This window comes from Eubalaena glacialis, chromosome 5 (genome assembly GCF_028564815.1).
Source record: "Eubalaena glacialis isolate mEubGla1 chromosome 5, mEubGla1.1.hap2.+ XY, whole genome shotgun sequence".
NCBI lineage: Eukaryota > Metazoa > Chordata > Mammalia > Artiodactyla > Balaenidae > Eubalaena > Eubalaena glacialis.
The window spans coordinates 90,959,559-90,979,391 of NC_083720.1; the positions used below are offsets into that span (position 1 = coordinate 90,959,559).

The 19,833-nt window shown below is 37.0% G+C and overlaps 1 protein-coding gene across 1 annotated transcript in view; it reads right to left on the bottom strand.

Moving 5' to 3' along the window:
• The window catches only part of GC (GC vitamin D binding protein), a 40,360-nt gene extending 30,431 nt beyond the window's left edge, over nt 1–9,929 (bottom strand). The window contains exon 1 of the mRNA XM_061191448.1: nt 9,848–9,929. Coding sequence (XP_061047431.1) covers nt 9,848–9,905 — 58 coding nt within the window. The 5' untranslated portion in view covers nt 9,906–9,929. The remainder of the gene's footprint in view (nt 1–9,847) is intronic.
• Between the last annotated feature and the right edge of the window lie 9,904 nt (nt 9,930–19,833).

Consider the following 19,833-nt stretch of genomic DNA (forward strand, 5'->3'; position numbering starts at 1 on the left):
AAGCCACCACAGTGAGAAACCCGCACACCGCAATGAAGAGTATCCCTTGCAAATAGGGAAAGTCTGCGCACAGCAAAGAAGACCCAACACAGCCAAAAAAAAAACTAAAAAAATAAAAAATAAAAAGATTCTCTTTGAGATTTGTTAGAATTAATGTTAAAAATGCCCGATTTTAGTGAAAATTGCCTGTAGAGGAAGCTGCTGTACTCTATGTCTTTCAGGTGAACTGTTCAATGCATATAACTAAGGTGAGAAGTCAGAATTGAGGGACAAAGTCCTTAAGCGGCATTTTGTAATAAGGGACCAACTCAAATACCATCAAAATCACAAAGAAGGTGGATAAACCTGCATGATCAAATCTCACATTATCTTGGAAACTAGGACGAGACAGTAGGATTGATAGTGGCTTTTTATACTCTATTGACTGAGAACCTTCATATCTAGTACATTTTCTGTAATTTATTGACTTGTTTACAAGGTTGGATATTGTCACAGTTTCAGAAGGTCAAAATAAGGCAGAAATTTTCTGTTAATCATTAATGGTATTCAGTGGGACTGAAGATTAGGGCACAGAGGGGAAAAATTTAGGGTAGAGCTGTCTTCCTATAATGAGAAGATGTAATATTAGGATGTCAACGGAGTTTTATGTTGCTCCTGGGTAGAACTGGGGAAAATGGCTGGCAGTGGATTTTAGTTCAGTGTGAGAGAACTTTATAGCTGTGGCTAATTAATAACTGAAATGATGAACAGCTTTTTGAAGTGAGTTTGTTTTGTCCTTAAAATATTCAAATGGAGTTTAAATAACGGTATGTATTAAAGATTCCTGAATTTAGTACACAGTCGTATCCTCATGATCTTTTTTTTTTTTAAGCAATTTTTTTTCAAAGGAATTCTTTTATTTTTATTATTTATTTATTTTTAGTTGTGTTGGGTCTTCGTTTCTGTGCAAGGGCTTTCTCTAGTTGTGGCAAGCGGGGGCCACTCTTCATCGTGGTGCGCTGGCCTCTCGCTGTCACGGCCTCTCTTGTTGCGGAGCACAGGCTCCAGACGCGCAGGCTCAGTAGTTGTGGCTCACGGGCCTAGTCGCTCCGCGGCATGTGGGATCTTCCCAGACCCAGGGCTCGAACCCGTGTCCCCTGCATTGGCAGGCAGATTCTCAACCACTGCGTCACCAGGGAAGCCCTCTCATGGTCTTTGAGATCACTTCTAAAAGCTTACAAAATCACCCCTTTTAGAAACAGTAAAAAATTATACAGAATCTTTTTTCTCCCAAAGCGTATGGTTTCAAGCCACAAAAAATACTCAAATAAGAACTCCTTTGTTCTTAATGCAAAGGAAATAACTTTGCTTAATAAACTCTCCCTATAAAACTTCAGAGGTCACTTTTGTTTTATTGTGACCATGCAAAATGAGAGCCTGCATTCAACGGGGGCACCTCTGAACATTTAAAAAACTATTTTGTTTTTAACTTTCCAGATTTCTCACTTCATTAAGAAAGTAGAGTTTCATTCAGTGTGTTGAGAACGTGAGTGCATGTGAATATAGTATAAGTGGAGACTACAGTTTATCTCCTGTTTAAATAGCTTTAATTAAATCAACTGAGATTGCACAGAAACACATTGGAATCCATGGGTGTTATGTACTGCTTTAGTTAGAATGCAATGACAGAAAACTGGGAAACTATATCAACTACACAAGACTTAAAATGGTTTTGGAACCATTTTTGCTGGAATATTCAGTCTTGGGCGAAACAGAAGCAAGGGAAAAAGCCTAAATAGGCATTGAAGAAATTCAGAATTAAAATATGAGGGTAAAACTGCTCTTAGAAAAGTAACCTGTAGAGGAAGCCATTGCACCATGTATTTTTCAGGTGGATTACTTGAAATATTTCTGATTAAAAAAAATTAATCTATTCATTTATTCAAAGAGAAGACCTGGAGCTGAACTGGTTAAGCGAATATGTTAATCACTTTCTCATCTTCCAAATGTAACAAATACTGAACTTAATTTGCCATGAGATTGTTCTAAATCAATTCCCTAATCCATGGAGTACTGCTTAATGTTTTCACACCAGTTGAGCTCACTTTCATTTATATAATTAAATCCTACATCAAATGAGTTGTAAATGACATACTCTGTTCTTTAATGTGCCAGGTGGTTATGAAGAGGGCAATCTGGACTTTGATACGGCTCTAGTAAATATTGGCATAATCCTAGTGACACTGGCGAAATCATTTTCACATTGTGACCCCTAAACACTCAATGTTTACAAATGTCATTAACAGAATTGTTGCTTTTTGCAATAGCATGTCCCTTTTCTGTCTGTATTGTGAAACATTCTGGTAAGTTGTGCCTAATTCTGGACTTCTGAAAACATTTGGTTTACTTTCGGGACATCTTTACTGATTCATGCATCTCCTCTCCCAACACAGCTGACGATACTCATTCATACATGCAACAGACATGTCTTGAAGACTTACTCTGTGCCAGGCATTGGGTTCAGTATTGAATATACAATAAGAGCAAAATAGACACATCCTTGCCCTTATGGAACTTTTAAACTAGTGGGGATAGACAATATGATACTCATTGTTATGGTACAAACTTTACTAAAAAGGGTATTTTGAATGCTTTAACTATTGTTATAATCATTCTCTAAAACCAGTTTGGTCCTCTAGAAAAGCTGTTTGTATACTAGGAACAATGGTTGGACCCTATATAACGCTGAGTTGAATAAAGACGCTTATATAGGATGCTAGGAACTGTCTTACGTTGCTATTTTCCTATTCTGGAGAATCATGGGCTTTCAGAACTGTTGGGCATTTATATTTTTGAAATTTTATTCCTTTGACATTTTTATTTCCATTCTGCACTGACAGACTCATCTATGTCAGAAAAGGTCAGTGCATTAGTGCGTTTTTTTTTTTAACTTAAAGAATATGGTTTGTAGTATTCATTCAAACTAGGTGGGCTAGATATTCAGAGTAGTGGTTTTAGTTGAGAAATTAAACATTGTTGGGCTGGTTTAGGAAGTTGCCCTGATTATTGGAACTAAAGAAAACTGCTGATATGTCATTAAAAACATTGTCAACGAAGAAGTGGTATTCAAATTAGTACTTTTATTTCATTTTTCAGGCTTTTTGGGTCTCATTTCCGTTGACATTTTAAATCACTATTATATAAAGCATTGATCTGGTTTCATATTGATGTTTGCAAGCAGGGGTGCAGTTTTGAGCTTAAGTCAGTGGAAAGTAAGCCTAGAGTTCTGCATGACATCTATAGATTAACTAATCTAGAGGAAATTAACTGTACCTCTTAGGATGCCATCAGTGGAACATTTCAGATGTTGAAAATTCAAAACCAGTAGAAGATATAGGGGCAATGGGTCAGTTGCTCCGATACTAAAATTGCCATAGAGGATGGCCTCATAGACTCACTCAAATTTGATGCCTTTGGTTTCAACACAGGTGGTAGCCCATATAGATGCTACACTCACCAAAGTCCCAGAGGAGGCATTCTTCCTCCACACATCTCATTCCACCTCGCTTTTCCTTCACAAGTTGAGCACCTTGTCATCAACAAATGCTTTTGCAGAGGTGAAGATAAGGGAGCAAGTTTCCCTCTCCCACCTTTGGCATGAGTGAGGGTGGTGTCTTTGGTATCCTGAATTGGAAACTTAGAATGCATTACAGGGCTTAGTTTTTAAAACAATATAAGAATAAATAACATGGTAAAGCACATACAAGAAACTTGAAAGCCACCAATACTTAAGGAACTGAGGTCTGATAGTAGAGATAAGAATAAGAATACAACACCAATAGCATCAGTAGTGATCATTGCCATGGAAGAGATTGAAACAAAGCATATGAACCCATGGAATGGAAGAGAGCTTTTAGAAAACCTCATGAAAGGAACTATTACTTGAAGTGGACCACGAATGATGGGCAGGATTTTAACAGGAATAAGTGAATTGGGAGAGGAATTTTAAGTAGAGAGAAGAACATGAAGAAATATCTGAAGTTAGAAAATCACCAGTCATATCTGGAGAATGAGTAATCCAATAAAACTGAAGCAGTGGAATTAAATACTAGAAAACTTGACCACCAAAGTTTTACTTATTTTTTAAGGTAATGGGGTATCTATTGAAATACATTCATGGAGAGGAATGACCAACTCAGAGCTGTACTCAAGGAAGAGTAATCTTGGGATCTAAGCGAAATAGTACCTTGTTATTAAGGCTGTTCTGTGAAATATGTTAGTCTATGTAAAAATGCCTAGCACATCTCCTGCCTAACGTGGTAAAAACACAATGAATGTTAGCAGCTCTTCTTATAGTAAAATCCGGTGATGATACCTATTATGAGATATATTATATGCCCTTGTGATAAGGATCCCATGTGACTTGCTCCAGTCCTTCTCTCAGACGGTAGGCTAAATTACTTTCTGGTCAGAAGGAAATGGAAGAGAAGATAAAAATAGAAAACTCCCAGGAAGCATGGAAATGAGTTAACATGTACCCCAGTTATCTCCTGGCCAGTTCTCCCTGGATCTGACCAATGAGATTATAGTCTATCAACAGTGAGATGCTTTCACTCAATGATCCTTTCCTTGGGGAAGTCCCACCCTGTCACAGAACCCAGAAACCTACAGTATTAGGTTTCTATTGCTACTGTAACACATTACCACAAATTCAGTGGCTTAAACTTACTGCTTTACATTTCTACTGGGTAGACTGACACAGGTCTCACTGGGCTAAAATCAAGGTGTCAGCAGGATTGTGTTCTTTCTGGATGCTCTAGGGGAGAATCCATTTCCTTGCCTACTCCAACTTCTAGAGGTGGCCTAGGATTCTAGGCTCAAAGCCGCCTTCCTCCATCTTCAAAGCTGGCAACTTTGTGTCTCTTTGTGCCTTTTCTCTTTAGTGACATCATCCTCTGACTGATTCTCTTTTGCTCCCTTTTTGTGATTACATTGGCCTCACTCAGAAAATCCAGCATTGTTTTTCTACTTTAAGGTCTGCTGACTAGTAACCTTTATTCTGTCTGAAACCTTAATTCCCCTTTGTGATGTGAGCTAACCTCTTAGCAGGTTCCAGGCATTAGGATGTCAACATTTTTGGAGGATGCTCTTTCTGCCCAACATACACATTACTATTTAAGCCTGAGGTTGTACCCACCCTCGGATGACTCCAAACAGAGACCAGAATTGGGGTGGGTTTGTATCAGACAGTCTGATAGCTAGAATCCCACCAGTCAGCTCTACATGTTCACCCCTAGCATTTCATTGACCTCCCAACAGTGAGCCTAATTTTTATGTATTTCATTTTTGGACTCCACTTACCACGTTATGTCAGGTTTTGTGTTGTATTTTAATATGAATTGATTGGGGAAGGGATGGGAGGTAGGGATTTCGTTAGGGAAGCCATTACAGTAACTGGGTGAAGGTTAATAAGGGCCTGCACAAGGACAGTATAAGAAAGTGGAAATGTAGTAGACAAAAGAGCCAGTGTTCCCAGGCTTTGAGAACTAGATCTATGCAGGGGGTAAAGGAGACAGACAAAAGGGAACACTGAGAAGGTTTGGTACAAGGCTGACATATTTTAGGGCTGAAATTTATAGAATATAGAAATGATTGAATACTGATAACAAAAATGAATAAAATAAAATCCAACAGTGCTCTACAGGATTGAACATAAACGATTTAGAGGTGATAGTGCCAGGAAAACAGGAAGTTAGAAGACAGAGCTGGTTTCATGGAATAGGGATGAACTGGGATTTGGATCAGTTGTGGATGACCGTGGTGGACAGAATGAATTTCACTTACTTCCCCCTAAATTGGTGTCAATGATTGGTTCTCTCTTACACTTATTCTAAGATTAGTGAAAGTATTTCAGGTATGTGTCTCATGAGAGGCAGCAAAGCAGTGATTTTGAGTGATTGTCTTTGTAAACCCAGTGAATTGATGTAAAATTCTGATCCTGACACTAGCTCAGTTACTTTGGATAAGTTACTTAACCCCTCTTTTCCTCAGTTTTCCCCATTTATAAAATGGGGATAATAGTACTGAGCTCATCATGGTGTTAAAAGGATGAAAGAAATCTATCTGAAAGATTTTAAACATGTTAACATATTGCAAATAAACTATTAGCTATTTTATTCAATGGATAAAATCTAGTGCCAATGCTTCACAGTGGATACTATATATAAAACTTATAACGAAAATAACAAAAGACTTAAAGTTTACTCCTTCCAGGATATCTATTATGTGTCCTAGTTGATATTTAATTTTTCTTAAATACTCAAAACTACCTTATGAGGTAGGTACTCTAATAACTTTAGTTTTGTGATTTTACACACAAAAAACTACTACACATACTATATGGCAAGTAGTGTTCTAAAACTGAGAATTCCAGCAAGGAACAAAAAGTCCTTGATTTCATGGAGCTTACATTCTACATCTTACTTTCATTACAATAAACAAATGAACAGCTGGTAATAAGGTGATGAGTGCTAAAAATAAAAGCAAAATAAAACAAAACAAAAACAGGGTAAGGGAATAGAGAAAAATGGAGTAGTAGGTGCTATTTGAGGTAGATTGGTCAGGGAAGTCTTCTCTATATGTGAACTTGGAGCAGACAGAGGGGATCCATGTTCTAAGAGGAGGGAGGAGCCTAAGGTAAATCCCTGGGGTGCAGAATTCAGAGAGTGGGAGCTAGTGTGGAGGCCAGCGTGGCTGAAACAGAGTGAACTGGGGGAAAATAGAGAGGAGGGTAGCAGTGGGCAGAATAAAGAAGTTAAGTGACCATAAATACTAGGGGGAGGGTAATCAGTTCCTTTTAAGCATTTCTTCATCTCTCTGTATAGCTCAACCTTGTGGCCTTTTAAAGTATGCTTACTCATCCCCATACCCCATATGTGATGGTGAATTCATACTGGCATTGCACCTCATAGTAATGAAGCATAATTTTGCTATTAGGTTAACATTGCTTTTGATGATGGAGTTAGCCTACCTCTTTGACTTCAGCTCTTCCTCCTTTCCCTTCTCAGCTAAGCCTCTTTAATGCTTTTACTCTGGGTGCTTTGTGAACTTGGATCAGGCCATATTTGTTCCTAGCTCAGGACATTTGCACCGGAGTTCCTTCAGCTTGAAACATACTTCTAGATATTTGCATGGCTGTCTTCTTTTCATCATGTAGATCTCAAATCCTATGTTGCCTCCTCAGTCACCATTATGCTTATTTTACAGAGAGCATATACAGACATATCTGGGAAAGTATCAATAGAATATCTTCTTATTCTAAATTACTTCTCTTTAGCATTCTGTACAGCTATGTTCCTGAATCAAACTGAGGACAATTTTGTTTTTCACATGGCTCCTGATGAAGGGGTGGAAAACTTGTAGAAAAGAGAAACAGTGATTCAGTGGTGGTTTGAAAGGTTGGGATGAACCACATCATCTTAGGGCTGTTTTGACAAGTAAGTGGGAGAAGGAGAAATACAACTTCCCCCCCCCCACCTCACGGGGAATTTACTTTCTTCTTGCTATATGATACCATGTTTAATACAATTATGCTGAGAATGAAATGCTTAAAACAAAAGGAAAATGTTCTTGTCGATAGCTCTTATAAACAGCAGTGCTTTACTTCCTGTAGCATTATTTCTTTGGTAATTGCGTAGCAGTGTCAGTAGCCTTCTTGTTTCTTGGGAAGAGGAAAAGATATGATTTAGATTAGTGCTTTATCCATTTCAGTTTTGAGTAAAGAAGCCAAGTGGAGGCAATTGGCAAACATAACTTTCTTGCCTCTCACAGGGTAGCTAAAGTGGATATTATAATATCATTTAGATTTGGCATATTTGGTAAGCCCTTCTCTCTCAAGATGTACCCAAGGGCTTGTGAACTGAATCCCCAATGCCATTTGATAGAAGAGGATGAGCCTGACTGGAGCTAACGTTCATATTGTATCCACTTTAGAACTGAGGTTTTCCAAAGACTGCTTCAATGGGATATAGGCATTTTAGAAAAGATCCCATGTGTTTGGGAAACTTTATTGTTTTGAATAAAGTTAAATTATCTTGTTTTGATTTCTCAGAACTCTTAGGACAACAAAAGCATTGATTACGAACCAACCGAGAAAGACTAATGTCTGGCTTATTTCTTAAATATGTTTGGCCATAGAAACATCTTTCCAAAATGAGTCTTGAAGGAAATACACCTTGGAAAAGAGGTTCTAGACAAATGCTGTGGGTGGTTGGTCAGCTCTGTAAAACTAGGCAGAGAACTGCACCCAAACCAATCCTCCAGCATCCAAAGTTCCTCTCAACTCCTTCAATCTGTACACTTCCTGCCAGGAGTGAGCACACCTAGCTTCCAGGTAAAACACTGACTTGGTATTTGGATTATGCTCAGGTATTACAGAACAGAGGACTGATGGGTCAGGACTACTGTCCCCAAATATTGGACATTTATTATGTAGGTAATTGTATTTTATGTCTCAGGAGTCATGATCTGACCTATGGCACATAGGTAATCGAGTTCATTGTGAAGTTCAGACCTTCAAGGGAGCTTACTTGAAGTTTTTAGCATCTGTTTCATCAGAGGCTGAGAGAATGCTAAAGGATGTTGAAATAGAGGTTGCAGAATACTGTTATTCTCCAAAGCACTGTAATTCTTTGAAGTGAAGCCAATGTACATTTACTGAGTCAGTAGTTCAAAATGGCACATTATGGCATCCACATATAATCCCAGGACGTAACCATTACTGGACTTTCTGTGTTTTGAAAATCCAGATCTGAACCTACTTCAGGAGGACTTTTCAGGTTCAGATCTGCCTCAGGGAAACCATGGGTGAAGGAGTAAGCTTTCAGGGTTCCTTGGGACCTGGGCTATTCAGAGGTCTTGCAAGGGACATGAATAAGACAAAACTTAAAATAATTTGAATGACAAAAATGAGGTTTTTTAAAAAAAATGAATGTAAAAAGAATAAGAAAGTCAGGAGTAAGGTTATTCTTGTCATAGTTAATAACTTGATTCCTGGGATACACGCATTTTATTCCACTGGTTAAATGTTATTAATATGAGTATTAATGTATGACTTGGGTAAAGCAGTTAACTGGCAACACTACAAGAAAATTTTAATTTTTTGAAGCTGGATGAATGCAGATTCCTTTTATAAGCATTAAAGAATCAGCCTGAAAGTAAATTGGAACTGATTATGATTATAAATTTCGCAGCTTGGGAACTTATAAAGTTGTATATTGCTCAAAGACGAAGACACCATGTGATGAATGAACTTAATGAAAAATATAGCTCAGAGACCTTGATAGTCATATTTCTTAGCTAATGAATTCTTTTATGTGAGATATTTTAGAAACTATAATGCGTTTTCAAATATTACATATAGAGGATTCCTTGAAGATCGAAGATATCTGTTGACTTCATCATTGATATGGTATATTGTACTCTCAATGGCAATGAATATTTGAAGTCTGAAAAACAAAGCTCAGTGATGGATCACAGCCTCCATTTGAGTTCTTCTTTAACAAATAAAAAAATTCTAATTTTGAACCATTTTTTTAGATCTTGGTTATCAAGAAAACAGGGAAAGATAAGTGACAAATTATATAGTTTTTCTTTCTTTCATGAGATTCTTATCGTGATTTCTTGGCTATTCTAATTGAACACTCTATGTGACATTTGAGCTCAGATTAACCCCCCTTTGATTCCTCCCTCTCTCCCCAACATATTCACTGATTCTTCTGTTTTTCACCTTGTGTATAATTTTCAAAATGGTAACAAAATTAGACTAGTTGAGAGTTCTTGTAAATGGTCACAGCACTGGAAGTCTTACCTCTCTCTAGAGCATGCACAAATGCTACAGCAAGCAGGAAAACCAGGATCCTCTTCATTTTTCTGCCGGCAAGTCCTGTAGCACCCCCGTCTCCTGTATGTTACCCAGTTAAAAAAAAAAATGGCATCCAAAAGTAACCAATTCCCTTTTACTAATAAGACTCCTGACTGTGAGCTAATCAATTATTAATCTCTACATGGAAGGAAGGGCAGTCATCCTTGGGCCACAAGAGATAAAATATCATCAATCAAGGCAAATAGACAACCTGGGGGAAAAGTAGTGGAAAATCTAGGAGATTTTAATCATTAACTTTGTCAAACTGCAAAAGAGTCAGGGTATATATAGATTTTTTCCCCCCACTTCTGCTTTTTGCTAAAGCTTATCTAATGTATTTATGGGCACATTTTCCCTCCCTCTTTCTGTGTTGTCTTTGGACATTCCCTACCCTTCTCATGTGTATAAATGGAAACTTGGAGGTGTCTCTTTGTTTAAACCTACTACAAATAAAGATTATCTTAAAATATCGCAGACTAGGTGTTTAATAAGGGCAAAAAAAGTGAGAACCCAATTTATCACAATTGCTCAAATCTATAATTTTAATCCTATATATTTTATTGAAGATGATTGGGATAGTACTTTATATTTATGTGCTATATTACACAAATATATTTCTAAAGCACTGACATACATATTAGAAATAACCCTTGAAATCACAAAAGTTAGTGGCAAATCTTGGACTCCCCATAGCTAATTTAAAGTTCTTTTTACTAGTACTATACAACTAGTATATTTTAGGATAATATAACTTGAGAGTACACAGTTGGCCTTGTAGAATGCAGAATCCACCATCTTCATTTTACAGAAGAAGGAACTAAACCCCAGAGATTCTGTGGCTTGCCCAGAGAGGCACAGGTAGTTGTCATTCATTCCATCATTGGAAACAGGTCAGCATCTCGTTCTTGCAGTAGTCATCTTTTCAGGAAACAGGGTCAGATAAGGGTTGGGTACACCAGCTCTGGAATCAAATCCCTACTCAGCTCTTATCGGCTATATAACCTTGGGAAATCATCTCTCTAAGCCTCATCTCTCTCCTATGCAAAATGATGATAACTTCTAGTACTTTTGTTACAAGAGTGTTGTGAGCTTAATTAAGATGTTGTGCAAGGTTTACCATAATAACAAACACATGGTAGCATGCATTAATGTTAACTATTGCTCTTATTCTAGTTATTGCTCCCTCTTTTCACTGGCTCTCCAAATTTATAATATCTGAGAAGGTTGTTGAAACTAATGAGACTTAGAACTCAGTGGAAAATCTTGAAGCCAGCTTGTATTATGAGTTTATGACCATCACAGATAAGTGGTAAAGAATTCTGATATCAATTTAGTAGCTAAGGATTAACTACATGGTCAGATTCCATCAAAATCTCAAATTGCATAAGCAGTTACATTTTTAGTAAGATTCTCCATCTATATTGAAAATTGTTGAGTGTTAAGTTCAGAAAATACAGTCCAGGTAGTTGGAAAAAGATAACTAAGCAAGATTAAAGCAGAGATATCGCTATAAAGCCAACAGAAATTCACATGCTAGAGGAGACAAAAAGATACTCTAAATATTGCTAGGGGCAATATGGGAAGATAGCCTTACTGTTCAAGGACCAACTATATGCTGTTCAAAGATGAACTTCCTTCCTACTACAAGTCTTCTGAACTTTTCCTTTGGCTAAACTCTTAGTTTACTTTGCAAGTTAATTTAAAAGTGTGTTTTAATCTTACTATAGATTATTTGGAAGTGCCAAATAATCAAGTGGCACTAATAATCAAGTGTTATCTTAAGTGCCAAAACACTTAAAAATAACTAAGAAGCCCAGAACTCAGAAATATTATTAACACATTATAGTTTCCATTTTTAAGATAATACACATATCCATTTTTATAGAGTTTTGTATTTAACAGTATTTCATCTTCTGATGATTAGTTCATTCAAAGATATACTGGATTGTTTCCCATTAATTTTCTACAGTTTAAGATTAGCCTGTTATTTCATTTAAAAAACAATTATAACTTTATCTCTGATTTTGCAATAACATCTACCACTTTTGTTTAATGATAAACTACATGTAGCAAGAGTTGCAACATCTCATTTAGGTCCTCCTGAGAAATCTCTACACAAGCTGCCAAATGCCTTCTCTTGGCTGAGTTTACCTTTTTCCAACTGAAAATCAGCACTCATGTGCTAATAGCTAAATACATGAACCTTCTCTCAGTTTTATTTATATAACTCTCCTTTAATTCTTTTACATGTTGATAGCTCACCATCATTCTGTTGGAAAGAAATAATTGGCTTAATTGAGACATCTCATCTTGTCATGACTACTCTAGTAAGTCCAATGGGGGGGAAAAAGATAAAAAAGACCAAGTGAAATCTTCTGCCACAGTTACAGCAGTAGTGACAGCAACTCAGAAATTTATAATAGAAATAGTTATTTTAGAAGAATTATTTATTAAATAAGCAGTAGAATTTCACAGGAATTTTTTGCCCATAAAGAATCAAATGGCATATACAGAAGTCGAAATAAGTTGTTGTACACATGAAATTGATATAATATTATAAACCAGTTAAAAAGCTGATTTGAAGTAATCTCCCACCTCTTTATCTTGCCATTGGCTTCAGAAGAAATGTAGGTTTTCCCCTAAACAGGGCTAGTTCTAGGCAAAATTATGAGATAAAGCCCATCTTTAGTTCTTTCGCTATCACATTTTCTTCTTGTAGTAACTCTTAGATCTTACACCCTTTACTAAAAGAGTATCTTTAACATTTTTATGCTGCAACGGGCTGCTTAAAACTCTCCTATTATAGTAGTCCAGTAAACATGACCTTCAAATCGATTTCATTTGCCAGAGTGTTTTCATTCAGATTCTCTTTATATTGTTAAAGTGCATTATCAGCATCTTTCCCTGATAAATGACCTGGTGAAATGGATATTAGTAGCATAAAGTGATATCCTTAAAGTTGATGTGCAGAGCAGGAATGGAGGACAGTCTAGATTGCAGGGTACTCTCATAACCCAATCACTTTGCTTTTCTTGACTCCCATGAGAAATTCCAATATCCTAATAAGTCTCCCTTTTTACTTAAGCCTATTCAAGCTGCATTTATTTGCAATTAAAAGCATCCTAACTAATGTACTTTAGACCAGTCTTCCCTCTGTTGCTGTCATTATTTATCTGAAATGTGAATAGGACCATGTTATTGCTTCCCTACTTATAACCCTTCAGTTAAATGCCCGTGCTTAAAGTTTGTGACTTCATGCTACCTACCTCTGTAGGGTACTCTGCATATTAAAATTTAGTACAGCTGAACTGCCTGTGGTTCACTGAACACATTGTGCTGCTGGGCCTCCAAAGGTCTTTGTTCACACTCTTTTCCTTGAAAGACCCCCTTTGGCATTTTGTGTGATTGCTCTTATCTTTTACTAGAAGAAGGCTTTCACTTATTCATTTAACATATATTAAATTGACACCACTTTACGCCAGCTGTCATGCAAATAGTTGGTATTATAACGGTGTACATAACTACCCGGTCCTCATGGATCTTCTAATTCAGCTAGGAAAGCAGATAATGAAAACAACAAATGTGTTGAATGGTGAGTGTGTGCAGGACGGAAGCGGAAGCAGAGGCGGTAAAAGTAGATGCAGAGAGACCAGTCTGAAGGCTGCTTTGAAGTCCAAGCAAGGGATGACAGTGGCTCAGCCTGCGGTACTGGCAATGGGATGAAGAGACTCTACTTAGAAGACAGAATTAGGGGGTGATAATTGACTAGATGTTGGGAGGGAGTAGGAGTCAGAGGTGATTCCCTAGGTTTCTGGCCTAAGCAAGTGAGTGAGTATTAATGCCATTTTCTGGGATAGAACAAACTGGAGGAGACACATAGTTTGGGGGAAGATGTGTTAGGGAGAATTTTGATTAGGTACATGGATATACAGTTGGGTCTCTATAGTTGCAGGTTCCACATCCTTGGATTCAACCAACCTCGGATTGAAAATATTTTAAAAATTCCAGAAAATTCCAGAAAGCAAAACTTGAATTTGCTGACCATGGCAACTATTTACATAGCATTTATGTTGTATTTACAGCTATTTACATAGCATTATATTGTATTTACAACTATTTACATAACATTTACATTGCATTAGATATAAGTAACCTAGAGATGATTTGAAGTATACCAGAGAATGTGTGTAGCTTATATGCAAATACTACACCATTTTATATAAGGGGCTTGAGTATCCTGGGATTTTGATATCTGTGGGGATTGTGGAAGCAATCCCCCCAGGAGATCAAGGGTTAACTACTACCCTGGAGTGCAGAAGAGATCTGAATTTCCAGTCTTCACTGAGTCTTCCTTCTCTGAGCTGTGCTCTCCCACAGTGCTCTTAGTCTAACTAAAATTTGTTCATCTAGGTATTCCCAGCAGCTAGCACAGAAACTCAACATGGTAAATCCTGAGAAACAATCAGTTTAATGGAGGAATTTAAATATCTTGTGAGTTTGTCAATCCTGTGTTTAAAGTGAAGGACTATGATAGAAGTCTATAATTTGATTTTGCTCATTGAAATCCAGGTAAAATTTGAACAAATCACTGTTTTGATGAACAAGCTAATTCATTTATAATTTTACTTGGATTTTTATGCAAATCTGTGAATGATTCCTTTGTATTTAAAACAAAAGAGGCTATTAGATAAATATTTTCAACAGAGTGCAGAAGTTAGAAAAATCTCACAGGCACAAATGGTTTATTAAGCAAGATGGCTTCATTTATTTTAAAAGGAAAATTTGAACTAAAATTAGAGAAAATTGTCTTCTACCATGGCTCTATCTACCAAGACTGCAGTAGTTTAAGAAGTCTTATATGATAAACTGGCAAATCATCAATTTCCCAAGAACACTTTCATAAAGAAACACACATCGCTAAAGAGAACCATAGATATTTAAGAGAAATGCTTATTCAGACTAGAAAACAATTTTATATTCTGCCTGGAAAGACAAAGAAAGTAAAGGAATCCAGGAACAAGGTTCATCGGAGCTTTCATCAATAACCCTGGACAAACAGCTACATATTTCTGCCTCTGATGGAATGAAGACTCCATAGTCACCACTGTTATAAGCATAGTCATAACTAGTAAACTGTCAGCTAAGTATTCTTAGTACTATTGGGAAAAAAAGATGTCTACTTTCAGTTAAAAAGAATTCACTTTATAGCAACTTCTTGCTCAGCTATTTTCCAACACTGAAACCAACTAATTGGTGAAAACAGGTCTGCCTATTAAAACTGCAGTTATTTTCTAGAGCATTGCCAATGGTGGTATATTTTTTGTATCATTTATAGAGAAAGAGGCAGAGGTTGATAAAAGAGAAAATGAGAGAATGGGGGAAAAATAAAAGATGAAAGAAAATGAGAATGAGAAAATGAGTCTACTTATGGTAAAATATCTGTTGTGAATAGTACAGATTGTTGTGCCCAAAATGTACATATTTCTCTTCCAAATTTTAAAATACTTTCTCAGAATAGGGTCTATAAAGATAGACTGTGTTAATATTCATAGCCTGTGTTAAACTTCATTAAGAGTTTCTAATAATGCTGTTTCCTATATATTCTGTAATAAGCAGGACTCTATAGAAGAAAGTCTGGCAATTTGAATAAAAAGTGATACTTAAATTGGATTATATGGGTTTGAAGTTTTCAGGAGCATATTGTGACACTAGTTCATATTAGATAATCTAATAAATTCTACTTGGGGGAAAATGTATTACCTTGGTTTTTATGAATTTCTTTTTAGGTGGGTCTGGAAAGTTAAGAAATAGGAAATTTTATGAAACTAATTGTGATAGGCAGAATAATTCCCCGCAGACCTCTCTGACGCCCATCCCCCCAACCTTCCCCCCTCCCGCCCCCCAAATGCCCACATCCTAATGCCTGGAACTTGTGAATGTTATGCTACATAGCAAGGGGGAATTAAGTTGCTGATTGGATTGCTGTAAAATATGGAACTTTTCCTGGATTATCCTTGTAGTCCCAATATAATCACAAGGGTCCCTTAAATGTGGAAGAATAAGGCAGAAAATGAGAGTCAGAGAAAGCTATGAGGAGAAAAGCAGAGATTGGAGTAATGTGATTGCTGGCTTTGAAGCTGGAAAGGGACCATGAGCCAAGAAATGTGGGCAGCCTCTAGAAGTTGGAAAGGGCAGGAAAACAGGGATGTTAAAATTTCCAGCTCTTGAGGATTTTTCCATTTTTTCTTATATTCCTCTACTGTTGTAGAGTCTTGAATTTTGAAGTTCTGTTATTATATACATACAGACTTTTAACTGTTATCTTTCTGATACATGTTCCCTTTTATTGGTATGTCCTTTATGTAATACTTTGTCTTGAAGTCTCTTTTGTCTAATATTAATATAGCCATGACAGCTTTGTTATACTTTTACATGGTATAGCTTTTTCCATGTTTTTACTTTGAAGCTATTTGTGTCTTTTTAAAGTGAATCTCTTGAAAAAGGAGTATAGTTGCATCTTTATTATTAAGACTTATCTCCATCTTTTGATTGGAGTGTTTAGTTCATTTATGTTTAATGTTATTATTGATATAATTGAATCTATCATCTTGTTTTATGTACTTGAATGTTTTCCATTTTTCTCTTCTGTATTTTGTTCCTTTGTTCTTTTCTTGCCTCTTCTTGTTGAATGTTTTATTAATTTTTTGCAGCTTCACTTTTATTTTTCAGTGGTTGCTCTAGGACTAACAATACTCATCTTTAATCAAAGTTTATTGGTTTTATATCTGACACTTTCTATTTCCCACTTCTCATTTCACATCTGATAGTTTTTATTTCCTACTTTCCACTTCATATTTTCATTCCCATTTCACATATTTTGAAAGCTTACACAGCATAATACCATTTATCCATCCCATCCTTTGTACTTTGTCATACTTTGTATTTCTTTGTTTTATAAATCTTTCTTTCAAAGCTATTCTTTTTGCCTTATATTTTATTTAGCCCTTTAAACATGTTTTCCTATTAACTTCTGACAAGTAGTTAGTGGTCATTGTTATTATTGCTGTTCTGTATGTGGTATGTCTTTTTTTTTCTCCAATTGCTTTCAAGATTAGCACTTTACCTTTGGTTTTCAGTACTTATTATCTGATGTGCATGTTGTGGTTTTTTCCCTATCTATCTTTTTTTTTTTAAGTCCTTCAATCAGTTCTTTATTTATTCATTTATTTATAGCTGTGCTGGGTCCTCGCCTCCGTGCAAGGGCCCTCTCCAGTCGCGGCAAGCGGGGGCCACTCCCCATCGCAGTGCGCGGGCCCTACAATATCGCGGCCTCTCCCGTTGTGGAGAACAGGCTCCAGATGCGCAGGCTCGACAATTGTGGCTCACGGGCCCAGTTGCTCCACGGCATGTGGGATCCTCCCAGACCAGGGCTCGAACCCGTGTCCCCTGCACTAGCAGGCAGACTCTCAACCACTGTGCCACCAGGGAAGCCCCCCTATCTATCTTGATAAGGGTTCATAGAGCTTCTTGTTTCTGTAGGTCAGTGTTTTTCATCAAATTTGTGAAAGGTTCAGACATTATTTTTGAAGGACTTTTCTGCTTCATTCTCATCCTCTTCAGGATAATAATTACACATGCTCCCGGTGGTTTATTAGACTATTTGATATTATCTCACATCCCTGATGTTCTACTCAGCTTCTCTAACCTTTGTTCTCTCTGCTCGTCAGTTTGGATAATTACTGTTCATTAGTCTCAAGTTCATTACTCTTGTATCTCCAATCTCATTCAATAAATTTAGCATTCTTCAGTTTTTGAATTTCTATTTGATTTTCTTAGTTTCTGTTTTGTTGCTGAGTTTCTGTTTACTCAAGACCGTATTTGCTTTAAATGCTTTAAACATGTTATCTTTTAAATCTTTCTCCATATTAATAAAAGCTGCTTTGTTTGTAGTCTTTGTCTACTAAATACTATGTTTGGGCCATCTCAGAGTTGGTTTCTATTGATTTTTTTTTTTTTTAATCTGGATTATCAGTGATATTTGCTTCAAGTGTAGAAATTTTTTCACTATACACTGGACTTTATTGAAGATGTGTTATAATAACTCTGTATTCCATTATATTCCTGTAAAGATTTGAATTTTGTTTCAGTTGGCACTTCAGTTACTGGCCAATCATCTTAAACTCGTGTGAGCTTAATATGGTCTTTTCTTAGGGTGGATGTGTGGAGAGCACAAAGCGTTTCCCAAGCCCCTGTAACGTGGACGGGCTCAACCCTTCTAAACTCTATTACTCTTGTAAGGATGTAGATTTTAGGCTCTGTACAGGTGAGTCTGGAGTAGGCCTTACTCTACAGTGAGGTCTCTACTTCCAAGGTATAGTCTTTCTAGTGTCTTAGCTGGGTGCTTTGGTGTTTAAAAAGGTGATAATGAGGTTTTCCCACTATCAAGGTGGGGTCTCCAAAGTCTTCTAGCACTGCTTGACCTCTAGTCTCTTTTCCTTTCTCAACACCTTACTAGCCACTTTTTGGTAAGCCATATATATAATTATATATATAATTACATATAATTTTTAATATAAAACTATATATATAATTTTCTTAAAGCAAAATTACTGAGATATAATTTAAATTCCATAATGTTTACCTATTTATGGTATAAAATTGAGTGGGTTTTGGTATATTTAGAGTTGGACAACCAGCACCCTATCTAATTTTAGAACATTTTCTTTGCCCCAAGGAGAAGCCCTATAGTTCTCCTTTTGGCATGATAGTATGAGGAGCTCCATGGACTTCCTCCCCAAAGAAACTGGTGAAAGTCTATGGAAATGATTCTAAGGGCATGTAGCAAATGAAAAGTTTAATTAAGAAAATCGACTAAACTTGGTAAGAAAAGTGACAGTCTGTGGAATCTGAGCCAAGACCTACTCACTCACTCCTAGCTCCAGCTCAGCAAGACAAGTATAACTGAGTACTCAGGGCTCCCTTTCACCCCATCTCCCAGTTAGAAGGCTATCTTCTTGAGAGGGGCAGGATGCCAGCATTTCTCCTTGTACATTTACCTACCTGTTGCTGGGGCTAAGTTCCGGGTGAGTGTGGCCTAAAAGTTGGTGCCCTTTTTCCTCCCAGCCCCCACTTGTGGGATGTAGACTCCACCTTGGGCCTGGCATGGCTAATTGCCCTTGCTTCGGCTTGTAGGGAGCCCCAGGACAAGAGAGACAAGCCAAGGGGATCTGGGGTTGATGCCTGTTCCCTCCGCTGGGTGCTCAGCTCAGCTGACACTCTATACTTTCTATTTTACTATTAATGTCCTAGAAAAAGGTATGGGGATAATTTTCAGGATCTTAAATTTGGCAATGGATTCTTATATATGATACTAGAAGGATGAACAACAAAAGAAAACATAGATAAAATTAGTATCCTTTTGAAGTGCAAATTTTTTTTTATCAAGAAAGTGAAAAGACAACCCAGAGAGTAGGAAAAAATATTCGCAAATCATATCTGATAAGGGTCTTGTATCCAGGGAATTCCCTGGTGGTCCAGTGGTTAGGACTTGGCACTTTCACTGCTGAGGGCCTGGGTTCAATCCCTGGTTGGGGAACTAAGATCCCACAAGCTGTGCAGCGCAGCCAAAAGGAAGAAAAAAGTCTTTGTATCCAAAATACATAAAGAACTCTTACAATTCAACAACAACAATCCAATTAAAACTGGTAAAGGATCTGAATAGACATTTCTCCAAGGGAGGTATACAGATGGCTAATAAGTACACGAAAGATGCTTGACCTCATTAGTCATCAGGGAAATGCAAACCAAAATGGCAATGAGGCACCACTTCATACCCACTAGAATGACTATATTCTCAGCCAGATAATAATGTGTTCTTGGGGATGTAGAGAAATTTGAACCCTCATAAACTGCTTGTGGGGATGTGAAATGGT